Source organism: Chinchilla lanigera, unplaced genomic scaffold (assembly GCF_000276665.1).
Source record: "Chinchilla lanigera isolate Chin_1 unplaced genomic scaffold, ChiLan1.0 scaffold00029, whole genome shotgun sequence".
NCBI classification, from domain to species: Eukaryota; Metazoa; Chordata; class Mammalia; order Rodentia; family Chinchillidae; genus Chinchilla; species Chinchilla lanigera.
Window position 1 is genome coordinate 23703915 of NW_004955430.1, and position 23630 is coordinate 23727544.

Below are 23630 nucleotides of genomic sequence, written 5' to 3' on the forward strand. Positions count from 1 at the left end.
TGCTACGCATTGTACCATGTCTCCTGGAAGAGGTAAAGCCATGACTGTAGTCATTTAAGGCCTGGCTAGTGGGGCTGACAAGTCGGTACTGGCTGTTGGTGGGAGGCTGGCTTCCTGCCCGCGTGGGCCTCTGCATGGGCCACTTGCATGTCCTGCATGTCCTGGCTCATTTTCCCAGAGCCAGACAGCCAGGGACACTGGATCGTTCCCATGACCTGGCCTCCCAAGTCACAAGCATCATTCCTGCCACCTTCTGTTCACAGAGGCAGGCCGTGTACTGCAGACTATGTGCATGCCAGAGAATTTACAGCCACATGTTAAAACCCACCCCTTATGCTGACTTCCATCTCACTGCCTGCTGGGAATCTCAGGGGCCTGTGGTAGTGCTTCATGCCAGTCTTCAGTTGATCACAGAATGTCAGATTAAAGTCCTAACCAAGAGCAAGGAAATCAGCTGTAGCTAGGTTCCACGCCCTGTTCTGCTATGGAACACCGGAGGCCCCCCGCAGTGGTACTGTACTTGGGGAATGAGTGACACCCATCCGTGTGGCATGGCATGAGAGTGAAAAGCAGTCCATATGGTTTGAAATCCCCTCCCCTCAGGTGACTGGGACATGCTCCTCTGAAGTACTGGCCCCCTACTCCCATTAATTTCTCTACCCTGCCCATTTCCCAGATTGGAGAAGCAGAGGCCTAAAGAGGCCAAGTGTCTTAGAGAAAATGCCAAGACCTGAAGCCCCTTGCATGCTGGTTGAGTGCCTCACAGTTCTCTTGGAGAGTGTTAAATGTCCATCTGTGGAAACTCTGCAGGAACACAAAGGAGGCTGTGAACATGCAGATTAAACTTGCTCTTTCAGTTTTTTGTATTAATTCATCCTTGTCTCAGCCAACTAAGTGCATTTTATGTCCACTATCTTCCCAGATAACATCTGGGACTGGTGGATGAGAGTCAAGTTCATTCTTCTACATCCTGCCACCTCTGTGCTGTGCTCCTTAGGTGTGAGAATTCACCCAGACAAGTTGGCTGGCTCTCAGCTCACCACTGAGCAGGGGCTGGCCTGGCGCCTGTATAGGCAGTGCTTGGACCCCCTCTAGTGGACCAGAGAAGAGGCTCGCCATGTTTGCTGAACAGAACTAACCTGGCAGGGAGTGGAGATGACTGGATTGAAGAGCCTCCTGATGCTGAAGAAAATAGAATATAAAAAGAAAGGGCAGCTTAAGGATAATGTGGTTCCTTGATGGTCCCACTCTTTTGTCCTATCATCTCCAAGTGCACATATATATTAGCATGTGTGTATTTTTCCTGATGCAGGAGTAAGCTGGACATGGTGGTGCACACCTGTAATCCCAGGCAGGAGGATCACTGCGAGTTTGAAGCTAGCCTGGGCTACATAATGAGTTCACAGCCAGCCTGGACTACGTAGCGAGACCCTGCCTCAAAAAAATTTTTAAAAAAAAGAGTATGTGCCTTGGTAAATAGGAACTGGCTGACTTTTTTTTAAAGTGTCAGGTAGTAAACCTTGTAGGCTTTGTAGCCAAGAGTATTTTGCCTTTTTATCATAAAAACAATCACAGTACACAAACAAATGAGCATGGCTGTATTCATTGGCTTCATAAAACAGACCATGAATTTAGTGTGGTGATGGACTATATTTTGTCACCTTCTAGTGAAAAAGTGTCATTGTCTCTTGCACTGAACAGTTGCAGGGACCCTGTGCCTCATGGTGATACCATAAGCACCCAGCACCATGCCAGCTTGGAGTAGGTGCTCACAACAGGTTTACTGACCCAAAATGATTCTTCCATCAGCTTCTATAATACAGGAAGTTTCTTTCAGGATTTCCTGGAATATATTAAGTGAAGAGCAGCATAATCTCTGCACTGGATCTTTAAACCATCAGAGCAAATAGGATTAGTTGCCATCCCTATTTTCTGTTTGTTTCTGTCTAACATGAAGCATGGTGCTCTGAGAGACCAACAGATAAAAGGCCTTTGTGGTGACTGTCTGAGGAAGGCACTCCGTGGGACCCAGCAGCAGGGGGCAGTTGCTTGGGATTCTTATTTTGCAGCATCAGGCAAGCACTTACACAGAGGCATCTGCTACTTTTACTAGAACTTACTTATGCTCAGAAATTTGCACTTGAGAGAGGCTGGCTGGATTCTAGGAAATGCGACCTCCCTAATGCAGCCAGAAAACAGAGCAGGAGCCAACTTCATGTCTCAAGCATCAGCCTCATTTGTGTTGCACCTGGCCGCTCTTCTAAGGCAAGTTTATCATCTGCCAAACTGCTCAATTTCTTCAGACACTAATCACAATACAGTAACTGTCATCGTTCGGGCATGTTGTCTCATCATGTGAATTTTGGGAACTACATATCATTCCTGAACTATGGATAAACTAAGGCACAGAAAAATTAAATATCTTAGGACATGATATCATCTATATCATAAAAGTTTAAAAACTTGGATGGATATTTAATTCACCGTGCCTCAGTTTACCATCTGTAAAATGATCATGTCTAATGTTATTTCAGGGGGCCAGGCTGTGTGGTTCAAATAAGATAAGGTATGTAAAGCGCTTCTTTGTTCTGTAGATATTATGCTGTTACCTGGTGCTCAGATGCATTGTATGTATTCAGTAAATATTGTTTGAATAAAAGGAAGTTATTTGCCTAGATACACAATAAGAATACAAAGCCTTGGGCTGGGGATTTAGCTCTGTGGCACAGGGCTTGCCTGGCAAGCATGAGGTCCTAAGTTCAATTCCTGGTACCAAAAAAAGAAAAAAGAAAAAGGAATTCAAAGCCTGAATCTTTCTACTGGGCCAGATGTCTTTGGCATTATACCACTTAATTGAATGGGAACAGAGCCATGGAAACCATGGCATTGAGGTGGAACTTGTAGCAGTCAGGGTGTCTGTTGAAGAGGGTGGACAGAGCTTAGGGATCAAACATCCTTGGCTTGCTTAGTCTGGTATCATGTTGGTATTACTGCTCACTGGGCAGCACTCATGTTCAGTCTGTGCATCCAAAGAGCTGGAAGTAGATAAGCCATAGTGCCCAACAAGTATAAAAATCTTGACTTGCAGAGAAATATTGTCTATTATATAAGAAAGGCAGATGGGGTAATATTAGCATAATAGTAATATTCCAACAGCACACCAAGCCTGTGCCATTCATTTTGTCCTTCTATAATGCTGTGAGGAGAACTTCTGCATCATCATTTTACAGGTAAAGAAGGGCAGGGAGTGGAACTCCACAGGCTGACTCCAAAGAACAGGACTTTTCCGCCAGGCACACTTTGCCTGTTGGTTCACCACTACCACAAGTAGTGGCGTCACCTCAGCCAGAGAGGAAGAGGAAAGAATGGAAATGAAGGAATGAAGACTTTGGCATAAGTTTGTCACAGTTCACAACCATGGCATAGCACAGAGCAATGAAACAAACAGTTACTAGGAGTCAGTGTCCAATCCATACTCCAACAGGGCCCAGAGGGGCTGCCATAAACCGAGATGCCTCAGTGTGAGAAAGTCTCAAAGGCAGCCCTGAACTGAGACCTCTGTGGCCTTTTATTGAGAGAACCAGGAAGCAAGGATCAAAGCAAAAAGAAGGGCATCAGAGCAGGAACTCATGTATGGGACAGGGGCAGGTCAGGTATCTGTTAGATGACTAGCCTTGGGACCGATCTAGGTAATAAATCAGAGGATGGGGAGAACAAAAGTCAAAGTACTAATTCCTTAAGTCAGTGTGTTTGATCCTACTAGGACTTGTGGCCATATGGGCCATCGTTTAATCTCTAACCATGCATTCTGGGAAGTTTGGGGCATGTGGCTCCAAAAGTCCCTTAGCTCTGCACATGCATTAGTCATGCGTACCCACACCTCTGGACAGCACCCCCACATAAGATATCACCAGACTAGAACACTAGAACATTTCCTGAACATCTCAGTATCTAGAAATTGAGGAGTTAGTCAATTCCAGTATAAGCATTCTTGGGCCCACAAACCACTAATAGAATAAGTCTTGGCTTCAGGAAAAAGTGCCATCCTTGGAGAATGAGGTGAGCCTCCTCCAAAACTAGACTCCACCTAGCCTTGGCATATTAGGTCAGAGCATATAGGAGATTCACCAGTGCAGTTGTCTGTCTCACAGTCTTCCTTCTACCCTACCCCCCCAAATTTTGCCTAACTCCACCTACTTAAATCTCAGACTTACTCAGACCATCAAGAGTTACTTGGTCATTATATTTATATTCCTATATCAGCTTTATTTTCTCTACATAGGACTCAGCACTGTTTATAATTGATGCTGATGTAGCAGTGACCATGAGTTTCCCCCACCACTGTACTGCTGATGAGATCAGTGAGGTTTTTGAATGAATGAATGAATATTGCCATATTAAACATGTCGTGAGAAGAGCAGCCAGGCATGTAATGTTACTTGGTTCTCATTGCAGGACACATAAAAGTCAATGTACAATAGCTGATTCCCAATGCCATCTCACTGTAAGGGATTAACATAGCAATATGATTTAAAGTCCAGTGAGGTATTTCAGAGGTGTATGAGCTCACACCTGGAACAGTGCAGGTCCCCTGAGAAAGGCCAGGTGGGAACACTGGTACCTTGCACCAGGGTCGCCTAGTTAATTGTCGGAAGTCACCTGTTGGTTTTCAAGGCCGAAGCACAGGCATAGTACTGTCGTGGTCTCTTGCCAGTCTAGGCTACAGTCAGGAATAAATTGGCCAACTCATGCCATAGCAATGTAGCATACATTTCCTGCTCCAGCCTGCAGTGTGTTGTGTCACCAGGTATTTGAGTAAATGAGACCCTTTAACACTACCATCAGGTAAACCTGAGCAACAGAAGAGCTGTCGTAAAGCTTATGGACTTGACACCACAGCAGAGTCCTCGGGGACAAACTTTTCATGTGTTTTTATATGATTTTTTTTTCCAGTGCTGGTGGTACTGGATGTTGAATCTAGGGCCTTTACACTGAGCTACATTACCAGCCCTTTCTAAAATTTTGTATTTTGAGACCAGGTCTCACTAAGTTGCCCATGCTATACTCAGACTTGCCGTCCTCCTGTGTTAGCTTCCCAGAGTGCTGGGGTTACTGGCCTTTGCTACCATGCCTGGTTTGATCTTTAAAATCTGAGGTATCGATTTACTTAGTCCATAGAATATCAGGATAAAGACTAAGGCCAGGTGGGTTATACACATGAAGAGCATTGGAGGGCTGTTGGAACTGATTCACTATGAGCCATAAGAGGTAACAGCTAATGATTTTAATTTTTTAGAAATTTCTTCTTAAAAAACCACCAATATCTGGAACTATTCAGAATAGGCCCAAGCAATCTTATTCTGGAGCATAGGGTAGGTATTGAAATATTTGATATTTGTGATGACTGTGGGTTGTCAAAAATTCATATTAGGAATACCATATTTAATTTTAAGAGTGAGACAGAGAATCTAGTTGTAGTGGTACATGCTTGTAATACCAGCACTCTGGGAGGCAGAGGCAGGAGGATTGAAAATTCAAGCTCAGCCTGGGCAATTTAGCAAAACCCTGTCTCTAAGTAAATGAATTAATTAATTAATTAATGAACAAATGGCAGAGGGTGTAGCTTACAGCTCAGTGCAAAGGCCAAAGGCCTTGCGTTCAATCCCCAGTACCAAAAAAACAAAAGCAAAGCCAACAGAGACATTCAGCTGAGCTCATTATGTCTTATTTTTCAGAGAAGACATTGGTGGAGATATCTACATGTCAGAAACATATCATAAAAATGTAAAAAATCAAATGAACAATAAAACAGAATAAAATAAGATGGTCAGCATCACTTATGTTCTCAAAGATAGTTCTGGGGATTCTTGCCAACATACTAATGCAAGAAAAAGAAAACTCATATCTGCAACTGTGTTGCAAAAGGCTTAGTCATAAATTTCCAGGAAGTCAACTGACATCAATAGGGTGACAAAATACCTGTAGAACTAAAAGGCTTGTAACAACAGCGATTCTCACTTACATGCTTCTTTACTCCAGCAAAGATAATCACTTGAGACACCTGGTGCTTTATCCATATCCGTAGTTGTGTAAAAACAACAACAAAACCCATATCCATGGTAATAAATAATACATGAGCTGCTATCTTCAATTTTACATGACAACTAGTAAATGTCTTCTAATATTGTATTCCGTTTGAGAATAGTTTAAAAGACATACTTGTTCTACTTCTTTATAGGTGACTTGTTTTTTCATCATTTAAAGAATCTTCTCTTTGTACCTAGTGTTCTGAAATTTTGTGATGTACCTTGGTTTGGGTCTGTTTTTATACATTGTTCTGGGTACTCAGGAGGAGCCCTTTGACATAGATATTCATTCCTGAAATTATGAGTTTTCTTGAGTTTTTGCTTGATTTCTTTTCCTCCATTCTATCTAGTCTCCATTCCTGGAACTTACTAATCAGATGATTGATCTCCCATGCTCATCTTTCACTTATTTCTTCTCTCTCTCTCTCTCTTTTTCTCTCTCTCTCTCTTTCTCTCTCTTTCTTTCTCTCTTTCTGTATTTTACTGTGTTTTCTAGGAGGTTTTCTCAGCTTTATCATATAACGTTTCTACTGAGTTTTAAATTCTGCTGTCCTACTTTTAATTTCAAAAACTTTTATTTTTGAAGGGCTATTTGTGCTGAAGATTTTTTTTTCTTGGCTATTTTCCTTTCCCTCTTCAAAGTTACTTTTCCCAAGTTTGGTTTGGTTTTTGAGGTTTTTGTTTGTTTATTTTTAAACAGAGGTTTGCTGTGTAGTTTAGGCTGGCCTCTAAATTACAATTCTCCTGCTTCAGCCTCCTAAATCCTGGGATTATAGGCATGTGCCACCAACCCAGCAACCCAGTTTATTGTTTGGCCTCAGTTCCCTGCCTTGTCACATAGGACTTTGCAGTCTTTCTAGATCTAGGAATATTGGTTTCTGCCTGTATTCAAGAGAGCAAATCTGTTCCCATGCTTTGAGCATATGGATGAAACTTAACCACTTTGAACTTCCTTGTGGATTGATGTACATGTTGGAAAATCCCCAAAGCTAGTATTCTTAGCTCTTTTCTCGTGTGCCTATGAGGATGTGGCTACTAATATTCTAAAAGCCAAGTAGAGGGAAAAGCTTAGGGACTGGAGGTGTGAGGACATCTTCATGTTGAATTTAAGCTTTTTGTTTAAAGTATGATTTTCAAACCTTCAACTGTGTCCTTCAATTCAAAGAGGTTGCACTTTGTTTTACCATCTTTAGAATCTTCCCAATCAGAAGTGATTTTGCCATCCAGTGAACATTTGGCAATGTCTGGAGACATTTTTTTTATTGTCCTAAAGAGGGAGGAAGTGGAGATTTGTTGCTGGCACTAGTGGGTAAGAAGACAGGGATACTGCTCTAAACATCCTCAATGTACAGGACCCAGAAAGGAACTGTTGGCCCAAAATGTCAATAAAGCAGAGCACTGAAGAATCCTGACTCAGAGAATAAACTTACAGATTAATGACACAAATGGAATCATCACCTGGGAATTTGGAGTAGGATGGAAAGTGAGGCGTTAGCTGCTTCGCTTTCACACAGCTTACCACCAATGCCGTCCCCGCGCCGCCACCACCACCAAGTCAACCTCTGCTCCCAAGCCAAGAAGTATTTCAGACTTCACAGTGAGGTTGGTTTTGTTTTTGGCTATTCTGTTAACTAGCATAGAATTCAGTTTTCTTATCCTTTGGCCCTATGTGTTCTAAGTTTCAAAAAATGTTTACTCCTTTCCTCTTGATGATTTTAGAAGGATTTAGGGATGGAGCAGAATTAGATTTATGTGTTCAGTCTGACATCTTTACCCAGAAGCCTAAACTATATGAAATACATGTGTACACTGCAGTGGTTGGCACTGGCCACAGCAGTGAACATAGATGGGTAAAATGGAATAAAGGTTACAGAAGCTGACCCAATATATGCGAAGTTTGCAAGGAAAAACTAAAAGCTTTTCTTTACCTCATATATAGAACTCAATTATATCTGCATTAAATATGTAAACACATACAGAACCACAAAAAGATATAGGAGAATATTTTTATAATCTTGTGTGAAGCAAGATCTTCCTAGGCAGATAGATTTTTTGTTTTGTTTTGTTTTGTTTTCCAGTACTGGGAATTGAATTCACGACCTTGCACTTGCCAGGCGGGCGCTGTGCCACTGAGCTAAATCCCCAGCCCCCAGATAGAAGATTTAGTTAGTGACCAATGAACTTCGTGACCAAGAGTTAGTGGCCAATGAGCTATTTAAAAAGGTAAAACTTTTATATGACAAAAGACACCATGAAGTTAAACTATATGAGGGAAATGTTTGCCACATATGTAGTTTGTTGCACATGTGGTTGTGTAAAGATCTCTACAAATCAGAAAGTGATTTTTAAAATTCTATCAATATTTTTAATTTTTTTAATTTTAAAAATTCTATCAATAAATAAGGGAAGAACTGTAAGGCCAGGGATATAGCTCAGCAGCACAGTGACTGCCTAGCAAGCACAAGGACCTGAGTTCAATTCCTGATGTAAGTGGCTAGTAACATTTGAAAACATTCTGTACCATTCTCAGCACTGATTCTACTGATCAGTGGAATGCAAGTGAGAGCAGAAATAAGGCCACTGAGTAGCAGTGGGTTTTAATGTGCACCTAAGCAGATAGAATCCACACAGGAGCAGCAGCATCTGAAAACTTGCTAGAAATGCAGATTCTCCCACCTGCGTCTGAGTTACAGACTTTGGGCATCGTGCCCTGCGGCTTGCTTGAACACACCCTCCAGAGGATCCTGGTGACCACCCACCTTGGAGACTCGGGCTGTGTAGCCAGGAGGATGAAGGAACCAAGTCCTAGTTGTGGGTGACTCACAGTGTTGCATGAAGGAAGCAGGAACTAAGAATGCGTACTGTAAGGTTCCATTTACTGTATATGGAGATCAAAGCTAGCAGAACAAATCCAGGATGTTAGAGATCAGGATAGTTATTACTCTTGGAGGGGAGAAGCAGTAACCAGAAGCAGGCGTGAGATAGCCAAGTACTGGCTGTATTCTGTTTCTTGATGGGAATGCTGGTTACACAGGTTTGTTCAGTTAATGAAAAGTCACCAAGCTGTTCACTTAGGATTTGTTCCACTTTTCTAGTCTATGCTGTATAAAGCAGTGAAGTGCAAAACATGGGTTCGTCCTTTTTTAAAAATCAGGTTTTTAATCATTCAAAACCTGGTGGGAATTCGCCAGGCTTGACAGTGCACACCTGTAGTCTAAGCTACATGGAGGGCTGAGGCAGAAGGATTACTTGAGACCACAAGTTCAAGAGCTGTCGGGGCCAACATAGACTGTTGCAAACACGAAACGTAGGAATTTAATCTGGTCAAGGTAGAAGGGAGGGCCATGTATACACGGATGAGAAAGTAAGTGAGTACAGTGTTTTTGCAGAACAATTTGGTAGCACCTCTAAAGCTTAAAATAATCTAGAAATTCTACCTCTAGAACTGTACCCAGAAATTCAGGCATCCAGAAATACATATTGTGAGACTGCTCCCTGGACATTTTTGTACATGCTTAAAAGACACAACATAAATTTCCTTCTGCAGAGGACTGGCTATATAAATAATGGGAAACTGAGCAACTGTGAAAATTGATGCAGCTTAGTACCATGAGGTAGTGTGGGAAAATGTCCCCTATGCCATCGCTGACCAGCAGAAGCAAGTTATAGGCACTCAGTATGCTGGTCCACACCGGTAAGGAGAAAGAAAAGCAGGTGCAGGTGGTGGTTATAAATGCAAGTGAAAGGTTAGGAAAGACACACGCAAAATCATTTATAGTGGCTTTTTTCTTGAATTTACCACCAGTGAATAGGGATAGGGGTTGTCATTTCCTTATGTACCCCTGTGTTAAATTTTTGGCCCCTGATCATTTTTAAAACTTTTTAAAAGTTTTAGTTTTACTGTTCAAAAAATTCTTTAAAATTCTTAAAAACATTTTCAGGGGGAAAAATAAATAATATTTGTGTAGTCTAAGTGCATAAAGATCTAGAATTTGTCTTATATGCAAACACGCACCAAGCAGGAGATGAGTAATGTTTTTGTAAAGTGATTTCCATCAGTATCGCTTATAGAGAGAGATAAAAGGCTTGCCTCTAGATATATTTCCGTTACCTAGGAAATTCACTTGAGTAGAACAATTCTTTTCTTGACAGGAACATTCTTTTTACTGTGTTTGCTGGTGAGGTCGTAGGCCAAATATTCTGCTGTTTGAGAGACAGCTTGGTTAATATTGTCCCTGTGTGTAAAAGTGACCTCAGCTAGCAAATTAGACAATGTAACTCTGGACACCAGGCTCTGCTTGCTTATTAATGAAAAAGCTTTCTGTATTTATAGCCAAGAGCTCTTAGTTGAACCCATTTAGCTAGACACAAGCCTGCACGGGAAACCTAAACCCTTGTGACCCCAGAGAGAGGCCATAAACACATTTGCGGTGCTTTCTCACTCACTATTACGTTTCCTGTGTGAACCCTGAGCAAAAGGCCTGCCTGACCCTTTCCCTTTGAATCAAGAGGCCCAAAATGTTGTCCGAGATGCTGCTCTTCTAGATTGCCTCCATTAGCAGTCCAAGGCAGTGTCAGATATAGGTGTATGGATTACCTGTCATTTAGGATGAATTGGGACTCTAAAACCCCATTAGTGTGAGGCTGGGTGCTTTCTGGAATTACATCCATTTTGTACATCTTCACTTTCAATAAATTTTGTTGCCACAGATGGAAGCACAAAAACACATCTCCATTAAGTGCATCTTCTTTGAAATTCATATATAATGTCAAGCAGATAAAACATTGTCAATGTCCAACTCCAACAAGGAAAGACAGAATCCGTTTTCAGCTCCCCAGCATAGGTGTCCAAGCGCTAACACAGAGGTGGGCTTCTCTTGGGAAGCAGTTTTTAATGTCCTGGGAAACCTAGGTTTAGCAAACTTCACAAAAGTCTTCTTTCTTAAAAAAGGACGTATAGTCTTCTCCCTGCAGCTTCTCCTTTTTCAAAATCCCTGACTGATAGGTCTGCAGGCTCTTCAAACTTGATAGATTGAAAACTGAGCTCCTAAACATCTCCCTTAACCTGCTCCTCCAGTGTTTGAGCTACACCAGCGAAACCCTGATCCACTTCCTACATCGCTCCATGGAGATCTGGAATAAGTCATTGCAGTTTATCCCTCACCCCATTTCTAACCCATAAAGCCCTGTCTACTCCTACAATTTGTCATGAATTTACTCACTGCTCAGTATTCACTGCCACTCTCCTAGTTTTGAAGACATCATCTTCTCCCACGTGGATTATTGTGCATTCTCTGAACGTGTCCCCGCCTACCTTTGCCCCTCCACATGTCTGTTCTTTACATGCAGACTGTGTTGTCTTACAAAAAGATAACCTGACCTTACTGTTTTCTTGCTTAAAACCCTCATACCACCCTTAGGATAAAGTATAAAGTCCCCGGTTCTCTGGGATGCACACAATCTGATGCTCCCTAGCTGCTCTAACATTTTACACCCAGTGTTCTGACCTCCTTACTGTGCTTTCTTGCAGGTTCTAGAAGGCAGTCAAGCCCTCCCAAGCCTCAGGCCTTTGCTTCTGTTGTTTTTCCACCATCTCACTAGCACCTCCCAGGCTTGCAGCTCAGGGCCCTCTCTGACACTTGTGTGCCTGGGGACAAGGTTAGATCCACCTAGTGTGGAGTCTGGTCATATACTTTACCTGCCTGCATAGCACTTTGCACAGCTGCACAGTTGTAATTCCTCAGATGCCACTTTCTGCTAGACTCCAAGCTGTCTATGAGCAAGCTCTGTTCAGTTCGGATCCCACTCTGTCCTCGCGGCTGCTAGCAAGGAGCCTGTCATAATTTGGGTGTCCAAGTGATAAACAGAGGCGTGAAATCCATTTTCCCAGATCTTTGGTAGGCATTATTTTAGTATTTGGTTCTGTATGCTGCAAAGAAAGCCAATACAGAAATGACCTGAAAGCTTTGAACCCTGGACTTTTATTTTTTAGTGCATGTTTGTCATACAGAATAGTGATGTTCATTTTAGGGAACTGGTACAATGCAAATAACATATCTTAATCATTTTCAATCCCTTTTCTTCCCTCTCCCCTCTCTAGTCCCTCCTCCCATCCCCTTCTCTGGTAAACTACCTTCTGGTTTCCTATCATATCTCCTTTATATTGTTCATTCATTTATTTATATTTTAAGTTTTTCATATAAAAGAAAACATTCAATATTTGTCTTTCTGAATCTGGCTTATTTTATGTAGCATGATAGTCTTGAGTTCTATCCATTTTATTCATCTTTATGGCCAAGTAATATTCCATTGTGGATATATACATGATATATATATATATTTCTTTTTTCTTTATCCATTCATCTGTTGACAACATCTAGGCTGTTTCCAGAGCTTAGCTATTGTGAGCTGTGCCACTGTAAACATGGGTATGCATGTGTCACTGATGTATGTTGTCTCTAATTCTTTCAACACTCTAGACTTTGATGGTGTCCCCTAGGGATGTGGTACAGAGAGAACTTCTCCATGGCTTAGGAATAAATTCCTCCTGGCCCCTGGAAAGTGGTAGTATGCAAGTGGCCTTCTTTGCTCAGGAGTTGGGACACCTCTAGTTTAGTTAGTTTCTTTGCCCTTGTTGGAGGGTTTGCCTTTGGTCATTTCCCTTGATCCTGCCTTGATTTTTGCCTTGTTCTGCAGTGAGGAAGAAATGGACTATGGGTAGGATAGGGCAGAGCTTGTGAGAAAATTCTGAGTCTTACTATTTAGACAGGGCCCTTTTTTGTTCTCCCTTCTGACAGCTGTCAGGCCACATGCTGTCTGCCATCTTTGAGGAGGACAGTGGCGACCCAAAGGTTGGCACAAAATGCACAAGGTTTGATAGCATATCAGTCCCAGGGACCACCTCTGAGTGGCCTGCAGTCTTATTTCCTTGACAAATATCAGCCTGGGATCAAATTCCAGCCATGGATGTTGTCTTGCCCCACATGGTGTTTTAAGACTCTTAGTGCTGGGGGCTGGGGATTTAGCTCAGCGGCACAGCGCCTGCCTAGCAAGTGTGCAAGGTCATGAGTTCGATTCTCAGTACCAGAAAACAAACAAACAAAAGACCTCTTAGTGCCATTTTTAAAAACAAGATGATCATGGACAAATTTGAGTTTCTTCTATGTTCTCCCTGGGAGGAAGGAGATTTGGTGAAAACAGCCCACTAACGTTGGCAGGAGCTGTATGAAGACCTGCCCTGCTTGCCTCATCCTTTCTCTTATCCTTCTGGCATTTGCAGTCATGTGAGTTTGCAACCCCCCTTTTTAAGTCTTAAACACACACATATATTCAAGAAAGTCATTGTTGACATTCTGTAAAATTATTTTTTCTCTGTTCCCACTCCCTTCTTATTTTCTCCTTTCTTTTCCACTGCCTCTATCATTTTACAGGTGCTGGGATTGCTGGTATGGACACTTATTGCTGGAACTGAGTACTTCCGGGTCCCTGCATTTGGCTGGGTCATGTTTGTAGCTGTGTTTTATTGGGTCCTCACCGTCTTCTTCCTCATCATCTACATAACAATGACCTACACGCGGATTCCCCAGGTGCCCTGGACAACAGTGGTAAGGGGGCCATGGGAGGTGTTCCTGTACAGTGCCCACTATCGAGGACGGCATGCAGTCTTCCAGCCAACTCAGAGTTATCTCCACCCATTCCAGGCGGGCCAAGCCATGGAGCACCCAATGTAGCAGATAATCTCAACATGATCCAATTGCTTGTCAGAGGTGCCTCGCAAAGTATAAAACTGGGCACATTAAAAGGTTTAGGGAAAAAACAACCTGTTGGTACAGGGCTGGTGATATAGTTCGGTGGCATAGCACCTGCCTGCCAAGCACAAGGTCCTGAGTTCAGTTCCTAGTACCAAAAAGAAAGAAGGTTTAGGAATTCCTCTGAGACTCAATGGCAAATCAGCACTCAGAAGCCTGAATCAAAAAAAGCTAAGTTTTCTAGTTTACTAGTCCCTGTAAACAGTGTCACCTGGAAACAGGGATGTCAGGTACTGGCCTCTGCAGATCACCCTCCCTCCCTTCCTTCTAGCTTCTGCTTATCTCTCTGCACACCACAGCTCTTAGACGTTAGGGTATGCGTGTCTGGAGGGCGAGGAGAAAAACAAAATCCACTCTGGTAAGCAAACAGGTGTCTTCGCAGTGGGAAGCAAGAGTAGTCAAGGCTGACTGGGCTTTTGTCCTGGCTCTAGGCACTGTCCTGCCTGTGGATAAACAAGGTAAGCGCGCAGCTCAGGGCAACTGGGAATGTGTGGACACAGTGCCCTGTGCCATGCACAGTAGTGGGTTATGTATACTCTGCTCAGCCCAAAGAGCTGGGAACTCTTCAGAGAGGAAGTGACATTTAGGTTTATCCTGAAGATTGAACACATGTCCCAAGTGGATTCATGGAGCTGAAAAATGAGGTTTCCTTTGCCTTGGAGCAGACAGTCTTGTTGGAGAATTTGAAGTGGCCGTATGATTTTTTTTTTTAACCCAAGTGGTGCCACACATATGTATGTATCTATAAAACAGAGCTCTGGAACAATACTATTTTTTGTTTGTTTTCAACCAATATATCAAAAATATCCAGTTCTGCATAACTGATTTATGAACCAAATGTGAAACATAGCCCACTTGGGGGTTGTAGGCTGCAGTTACATTTGGCAGACTTTCAAATAGTTCAGTCATTGCTCAGGTGCACCTGTCTTTGTGCTAAGTTGCTCTTCAAAGCCAAGTTAACCCCACAAGAAATGAATCTCCTTTTATGTACAAAAGAGGTTGACTGACTATTGGCTATTTTCCCACATCCAAGTGTAAAAATTCCCCTTTAGAGTTTCAGTAATGCAGTGCAAGTACTGACAGTAATTCCAAACAAGATGCCCACAGCTGGCTGCAGGTACAGCCCAGCTGGAATCAGTGTCCTTCCCCAATGGGCAGAAGGAAGGGCAGCCTCACAGGGATGTTGCATTCAAAATCAGCCAGCACTTGGAAGTAACAGGAACTGTGGGAACACCAGGGAAGGAAGGCTCAAAGCGAGGGGGGCACTTGAGGAATAGCATGGAGAAAGACGAGTCTGAAAGTCATGCTTGAAGAAAGTGTCTGTACCTGGAAGAAGAGACTCTTGGACAACGCGACAGGGGAGCAAAGTGTTAGGACCCAGGAACAAGCAGGACCTTATTTCCACCTTTGTTCAAGTCTCAGTTTCCAGTTGTGCCATCTAGATCACAAGCGTGCAGACCTTGTCAATAAAGGATCACACAGTAAGTATTGTCATCTTGTTAAGCTGTACAGTCTCCATCCCTGGTCTGCTCTGCTCTAGCACACGAGTGTCCATGGGCAGTTTGTGAGTGAATGAGCACAGCTGTGTTTCAGTCTAGTTATATGGTGGTGGGCTGTATTTGCCCATAGGCTGCAGTTTGCACCCCTCTGGTCTGGATCAGATATATTCTCTTCAAGCCTAAAACATTGGCTTATTTCATTTTTTTAAAAAATTTACCTTTATATATACTTTTAAAAATGAACACTGCCCCCTTCTGGCACTCCATGGTTTTAAAACTATTAGATTGTCGTTATCAGAATTTATCATCAAAAAGTTTGTCTCCATTTTATAAGTAAGGAAAATGAGGTTCAGAACTGCATAGATTCATACACCGTGCAGCTCCAGGTCCCTTGATTTCCACAGAGATTCTTTTCTGACCTCCTGCTCCATGCCCTCCACTGCCTGGGCAGTAGATAAGAACCCCAACCAGAAGCCAAAATGCAGGACCTTTAGTCCCTTTAGAACTGTCTCGTCGTTTATGTCCTCAAGGCAGTGAGCCTCTGGGCCAGGCATTGCACACGCACACGTGTGGTGGCTCAGACAGCCCACGAAGTGCGGAAACTCCGCTCAGTGTTGAACTCTTGTCTCCCCCACATACCCCGCTGGCACTTTCTTAGCATCCTAAACACGCTGAGAATGCTTCACAAAGAAGTAATCTGGAAATGTGCTGCCAGGATTGGTAAACTGTTGGTTTAGTCAAGAAATCTGGATTGTTGAGTGAATTCTCCCTATTAGAAGGTATTTAAAGCCAGTTTTTCAAAATTTCACTTTCTGCTGCTCAGTTAGGTCTGGCTTCTGGTTGGGGCTTTTATTTACTGTGCCAATTAAGAAGCACACTTGCAACTCCGCAGAGTATTTGGGATCTGAGTAAATGGTGCTCACTGGAGATCCAGAGTGGAGACTAGGGAAGACTGGTGCCATCTGCTAGCCACTGAAGGCTCAGACTGTACCTCTACACCACTCACTGCCAGCAGTGGCTCCTGCACAATACATGGGGCTGCAGTGTGGTCCTGGCTGCTGTGGCGCAGGAGTGCTGTGAGCATCAGGCCAGGGCTCCATGCGGAGGCAACTGATAACCTCCTACAATCCTGCTACTCAGGGCTGGGCCCAGGCTGCTGGCATCACTGGACACTCGTTAGACACGCAGAATTGTAGGCCCCACTCCACCAAGTGAATTGGAAACTGTAGAGGGCATGGGAATCTCCACTATCCCAAGCATTCCAGGTAATTCATAGGCACCTGGAAGGTGGGAAGCACTCACTGGTTTAGAGATAACTATAGGATGACAGTCTTTGAATCAAAACCTTTAGGCTAGATGTGAAGCAAGATGGGCTTTCTAAAATTTTGGAAAGGTAATAAGGTAATTTGGTGCATTTACTGCAATATAGGGCGTGTGGTTCAAGTGTGCGGTAGCATTCGAATGAGGCACACATATTTGTGTAGAAGCATCAATTTTCCTGCTAAGAGAGCTAATAAAGATCACATCAGTCCCCCATTAGTTCAAGTCCAGTTTTGCTGCCAAATGACTTTAGAGTTTGTTCTTGATTTTTGCATTTAGGTCTCCTCAGATTATAGAGAAGGTATTGGTAGTCCCCAAAGGTGTGGCTGGGAGAGGACTCCTGAGACACTGCAAAAACTTGCATTTTATGGTCTAGCTTACTAGTCAGTAAGGCATGAGCCTTGCACTGGAGCCCAGTCTGTGCATTCTCTTAATATGTCTGGAGAGGTGCAAAATCACCGGTTGCCTCCTTTAATATGCAGCAAAAGCTATGGCTGCTTCCCAGAAACACCCCAAGCTCCTAGGCCGCAACTGTCCTAATATCCTTTACTCAGAGAGGCTGGGATGTTTTATGATCTGATTTGAACCAAAAGCTCAGAGCAATAAAATGTGCCCACTTAGTGCTGAGCACGAGGGCAACACAGTGCAATCCCTGAGGACTTGTCCTCTGGGCTCATCCCTGCTGGCCCGGCCACAGGCCCTGTGAGCACCCCTGGGCAGGGTGCTTGCCTCCCATTCCTGGGTGCCCACTGTGAGTTAGGTGTCACACTGACTCCTTTACATTTTATGCTCATCCAGCCTCACACTGACTCTCCATTGATGGAGAGGAGTAGATTATGGAGTAGGAGTAGGTTATCTCCATTTTTCAAATGAGGCTGTTGGGAGGCAGGAACCCTGTGAGCAAGCACAGCTGTCAACCCTGGAGTCCACCTGGCTCCCACTACACGCTGATAAGTCAGTTTCTCTTGCCGTCAGAAGTGGCCGTTCACATTGCCCCATCCTCAGCAGGAAGTGCCAGCACAGATGTGTTTGGCAGTCTTCAGCTGGAAGTGAGCACCTGACCTAGGCGCAAAGGCTCACGGGCATAAGGTAGGCACCTTCCTGCTGACTCTGTCCTCAACCAGCCTGCCTGAACAGCTGTTACCCAGTGGGACTGTGTCATAACTGGGAGCCGTGAGTCTTTCTGTCCCCACTAACCCCTCAGTCCAAGTGACGTAGTCTGCAAAGCACAATCAGGTGTGAAGCAACTGCCTCCAAGTGGTCTCCAGTGGACACAGTCATGAAGCAGGAATCAGAAAAGGTAGAACACTTAACAGTTCGCACTGTTCTTTAACAGTGCTGTCTCCTTTGAGATGGGTGAGATGTCTATGGTTTTGCCATTTTGTAAATGTAGAGTCTAATCTGTTTGGTCATAAGTTTGGTATCAACAAAGAGAGATGCAATACAACATTGGCTTAAATTTATTTCTCTCTCCTATAGTCATCCATATATAAGTCACCTGTCAAATGATATCAGTAAACACCCTAGGTTCCTCCTATCTGTGGCTCTATCATCTCTGATACTTGACTTCTGGCCTGGGGCCCAAAGTGGCAGCTTCAGCACCTGCTATCACATCTACCATCTAGCCAGGGAGAGAAGGTAATAAAAAGGGCACAGAGAGGGCACATTTCTTTCCTCTAATTTGTGATGTTGAAGTTGTATACATTACTTCATTTGTATCATATTAGCCTAAATGTGATCCTTCCAAGAAAAACTGAAGAGTAAAATGTTATTCTGAGTGGCCATGCGCTCAGCCAAATAGTCTGCTACCATATGAGAAGAATGAACAGATCGCAGAAGATATTTGGCAGTTCTGCCACAGAGGAAATAGCTTAAACAGGTGACTTGTCCAAAGCTACACAGCCAGTGCGTTGAAGGACGGAGGTCATTTTCAAGTCTGTTCACTCATCCACCTCCTGTATCCTGCAGGCTTTTTCTCATGGCTTGCCACATCCTTCCTCCTTTATTTTCCTCCTGAGCTGTGGCTTTTCTGCATATAGCTGAGACAATTTCCTACTGGAATTTCCCAGCAGACCTGACATGGTCAGCCTAGAGCTGAGCTGAACTTTCCTAAGAGACTTATTTGTCCTGCTGAGGCTGGTGGTCCATGGACCACACTCAGAGTAGCACTGAGCCACTCTAGCAGCTGGTTGTGGACAGGATAGGATGTAGAGGTGATTCTCATGGATGTCAGCCTTTGCCCAGACTACGTCTGTTCCATCAGATACGAATGGTTTGCCAGGTGTGGTGGCGCACACCTGTAATCACAGCACATGGGAGGTTTGAGCCAGCCTGAACTACATAGCAAGACCCTGTTTCATAAAACAAAACAAAGCAAAACATTACAAATGGGTCTTCCACTGATACTTGGTGGTGGATGTGAGGGCCAGAAGGCACACAGTAGATGAATAGGACATCTCTTTGCCCTAGAAGATGGACTCTGATGGAAAAGACAGGTGGATTCAGGCCAAATTATAATATCAAGCAGAGTAATGTCTTATAAATACTGGAAAGAGACACAGGTGAAGGTCTAGGGGAGTCAGAGGCAAGAGCCATTCTCCTCCCTTCTCACATAGAGAGCTGTGGAGGTTTGGGGAGGGCCAGGTGCTGACCCCTGGTCACTCTGTCTTCATTAAACTCTCAAAGACCCAGTGTCAGACACTAGCCCAAGAATCTTGCACTGATGGGCTTTTCATTACCCCTTGGTATCAGTTTTCTTCTCCAGTCATAGGATTTTTCATTCAGGCCATGGCCACCCCACTGGTCTACCTTTCCCAGGCACCCTGACACTAGGTGGCCTCAGGACTGGGCCTGGCTATCGGGTACAAGGAGCAGCTGTGTGAAGATGCTGAGTCACACCCTGGGAGCAGGGCCTGTCCCTCTGCCCACCGCCACCTTGGTGGCCAGGATGCAGCTGTGTTGGAACACAGCTCCCAGCCCCTGCATGATGGGAAGACCCCAGATACCAGCCAGCGTGAGCGAAGGAAGCTGTGTCCCTGCTGCTCTGAGGCTGCCTCACTGCTCTGGCTCTTATACCTGCTGAGAGAAGAATAAATAGTCTTTCTTAAATCATTCATTTGGATTCTTGTTACCAAATCCATGCCCTAACTCTCCATCATCTCAGGCCTTCTCCCCCTGGTCTGCAGAACTGAAACTTCTCTTACTATTCAGGGAGTCATAAGCAGGCTTCCTCTAAGTCTGTTTTTGTTTCAGGAGCTAAAGGAAAGTTAGAAGCAGTCAAGTAAACTAGGAAGTACTGGGCATAATTGTGGAAATACAGCCAATTTAAAGCCTAACTCTGGTGCTTTGAATTAGGAAGTATATTTATTTGTGAAACACCACCTTCCTTTACATGGCTCTTTTTCTTTAAAAGTCTGTCCGGTAGGGGGCAGCCACGGAGGAGGAGGATGAGCTGGCCGTGGCTGGAGCCGCACTACTGGAGCTCGGATTCTCACTCAGGGCAGGGAGGCTCTGTGGCTGTCACTGCTGACAAACTGTGCTCCAAAACCCCATGAAAGCAAACTTTCCACCTCTGCTGTGAAGGCATTAGGTATTATTAGCAGTTTGGGCTTTCGAAATCACAGGCACCAATAACATGGGGTGAGGATCAGCAGAGTTGCCAGCTATTATGTGCCTTCACTGGAGAAAAAGAGCCTTTTTTATACCAAAGAGGGATCAAAAAGAACAGCTGCCTCTCCTTACTCCCTCCAGAAAGAGCAGTTGGCCACCTTCTCTAAGATCCTGTATTGTCCCGGCCGCTCTGCCTTCATCCCAGCCCAGGGATGATTCGAGAAATGACATTTGCGCTGGGGGAGCTTTGAGGTCTTTCAGCTTGAGCACTCCGGATTGAGGGCTTACTTTTGTTCTTCTTGTACCTGTGAAGCTCAGTGACATTCTGGAGCCTTCCTGGGTCCCCTTTGACTCCTGGAGCCATCCTGCTGTCTTGTTTAACATTTGTTACAATCTCAGAGACTGATGCTCTTCTCTTCTTTTCCTTGACCATCTCTCCACCTATTTTCACTACAGTGCCCCGAGCCAGGCACCCCAGGGCATATTTACCTTTGGGAGGATGAAGTGAGTCCCAAGAGCCACAGTTCAGCTTGCCTCTCCCCAGCCCCTTCCCCACTTCTCTCCAAGGAAATAAGAGTTTCTTATTTCTGGAGAGTTCAGGAAAATGGATTAGGCCACGCAGTCACAGCTCATGTATGCAAGGAGTCTTCTTTTCATCTTCTACCCGAAGCTTCGTCCTCACAGCTGCGTGGGTAAGGTCAGGGGCATCTGGCTAGCCTGAGCACCTTCCCAACACTCATCCACACACTGCGTGGGGACCTGGATGTGGATGGGTGCCCTGAAATACATGTTCAGAGACATTCATCTCAGTAGTGCCTGTAATCCCAGAAAACAAGGAACATCCAGATACCCATCAGCAAGGGAAAATTACTGATGGGGTACTAGCGCTGTGACAGGAAGTGTGGTCAGTCTGTGGGGCCTACGTGAGAAGGCGCCTTTGTTCTTTTTAAATGGAAAAAAATCAAGTTGCATAACTCTGTGGCTCTGTTTGTATGAGAGTTTGCCTGTACCCCAGAAGGAAGAGTAGCGGTGTCTGCCAGATTGGGTTTAGTTTGGCTACCAAGAGTCTGTTACCTGAGAGACAGAGACAGAAGAGGGAGAGAACATCTTTCAAAAGTAATACATGGCTAGTTTATTGAAGAAAAATAAGTAAGTTCCCCTGGAAGAGGATACAAAATGAAAATTAGAGCCTCTATCCCTCAGAGGTACCTACATTGAACTATTTCTATGTCTTTAAACAATTGGGGGTCCTTTATCTGGCAAATAGTAAATGTGCAGCACATTGTATTCTAAGAGGTGATGTGGGGGAAAATTTTTTCTTTTTCAAAAATGCTCAGATGTGTTCCTAAACCAAAACCAAAACACATGCAACCAGTCATTCTAATGCATCATCCCAGGAAACCAGGGCTTCTGGAGGACATATTTCTTCAGTTTTAATTGGTACAGTGTAGCTATACTTGATGACAGCATTCATCTTTGGGAATTTGTACCTGTACATGATATGTCTTGTTGCTTCTTTTTTTCTCGTCCCCCCCACCTTCAACCCCTCTTCCCTTGAGGACATATTTCTAATGGCAAATGAGTACGACCCTGATGGAGCCCCAGCCCAGGGACGGTGTAGGCAAAGGGCAGAGGTGGTAACAGGAATATGCACCTCATCTCAGAATGATGGGGCCTGTGTGAAAAAAAATGCTGTATGCCTTTCTTCCTCCAATGAGAAAAACGTGACCTGCACAGGGCTCTGCCTTTCTGTCTCACTGAGGAAAAGGTGGTAGACCACAGGGGCCCACGCTCTAGTCATCTTGAGAGTCATTGCTCTTCCTGCCTCTACCTAGCCCCACCTCTCCTGGGTGTGCAGATAGGACCAAGCCTTACACCTATGGGAGTATAGGTTTCTCAAATTTAACTATAACTGAAACCAAGTTACCTACCTGGTTTTACGTATCTCTCTTCTCAAAAACTAGGAAAAAACAAGGTGAAGCCAAAGGCAGAATTAGTTCCCAAAGGGCTCTGATAATATCTGTCATTGCCTTTTTAGTTTTAAGAACTTGCTGTTCTTAGAGAGGGGCTCGCTTTCCTGTCCTACCCTGCTTACAGCCAGGGGTTAGGACATCAGTCGGCCTGCTTGGGGATGGACTCTCCCAGCTCTGGCAGGGACCGGTGTGAAAAGCTGCCAAAGTCAGGACTTCAGAGTGAGGCCTGTCTCTTTTGCTGCCTTCCTCCACCTCATGCGAGAGGAGGGCAGAGAGCCAGCGAAGGACTACTGTAGCTAAAGGACTACTGTAGCTAAAGGACTACCGTAGCAAGAGCGGTAGCAAGGCCTGGCGTGGTCAGGCTGGGCTGGCATCTCACACAGGAGCGCTGTGAAGCCCTCCCCTCTTGCAGACGCCTTCTCACAGCCTGGCTGCACTCTCCCCTGTTGTCCTCTTGGGTCCTGACCACTCTGGGCACAGCTCTGGCCACTTCTGTGTCTCGCTCCTAAACACCGCCCCTCTGCCTTTCCCAGGGCCTGTGCTTTAACGGCAGTGCCTTCGTTTTATACCTCTCGGCCGCTGTGGTGGATGCTACTTCTGTCTCCTCAGAGAGGGACAGTCACAACTTCAACAGCTGGGCTGCCTCATCGGTGAGTGATGCTGCCAGCCCCCACCCGCTACTCCAAGGCCTGCTGTGGTCAGGGAGGAGAACAAAGTAATCTGCGGAAGAAAAACCCGCTTGCAATAATGGCAAATGGGCTTGTTGGTTTCAAGCATCCAAAAACTGACGGCCCCTCCTGGTGGCCTGCAGTGCCCTGAGGCTGAAGCCTGGATGAAGTGCTTGAGCCCCAGTGCCTGGCGCAGGCTGAGGAGCAGAGTTGTTTGGAATCACTCTGCTGCCTGCAGGTTATTGAGGTGAGGAGGGTGTAAAAAAGGAGTGTATGATTCCTTTTATTTTTTGTTTTTTGTTTTTGTCTTGAGTGGAAATGTTTACTTATGCCCTGCGAATGCCTAGAAAAATAAAGCCAAGAAAGGTTTTTTTCCAGGGAGGGAATTATGGAGGAAGGAAGTGGAATGAGAAACTTCTACTTTTAGTTTATGACTTGTGTTCTGTTTTATAAACCAAAATTGTGTGTTATTTTTCTAATTAAAGACTCATTTTAAGAATTGCTCTGAGAGTAGCCTTATACTAGCCCATCCCTAGAAGAAGCCTATGGGGTGAGGACAGTTACAAATGCCAGAATGATAATGTTAAAACTGAAGGTACATGGGAGCTTTTCTAATTTTTTTAACTTGTATGCAGATTTTAAAATCTGTGTTGAGAGGTAAAGAACA

The 23630-nt window shown here is 44.4% G+C and overlaps 1 protein-coding gene across 1 annotated transcript in view; it reads left to right on the plus strand.

Annotated features, from left to right (window-relative positions):
• The window catches only part of Cmtm8 (CKLF-like MARVEL transmembrane domain containing 8), a gene marked incomplete at its 5' end in the record, with an annotated part of 89632 nt that overhangs the window by 65181 nt on the left and 821 nt on the right, over positions 1 to 23630 (plus strand). Inside the window, 2 exon segments of the mRNA XM_005387526.2 lie at positions 13517 to 13690; positions 22829 to 22945. Of these exon segments, the coding sequence (XP_005387583.1) occupies positions 13517 to 13690; positions 22829 to 22945 (291 nt within the window).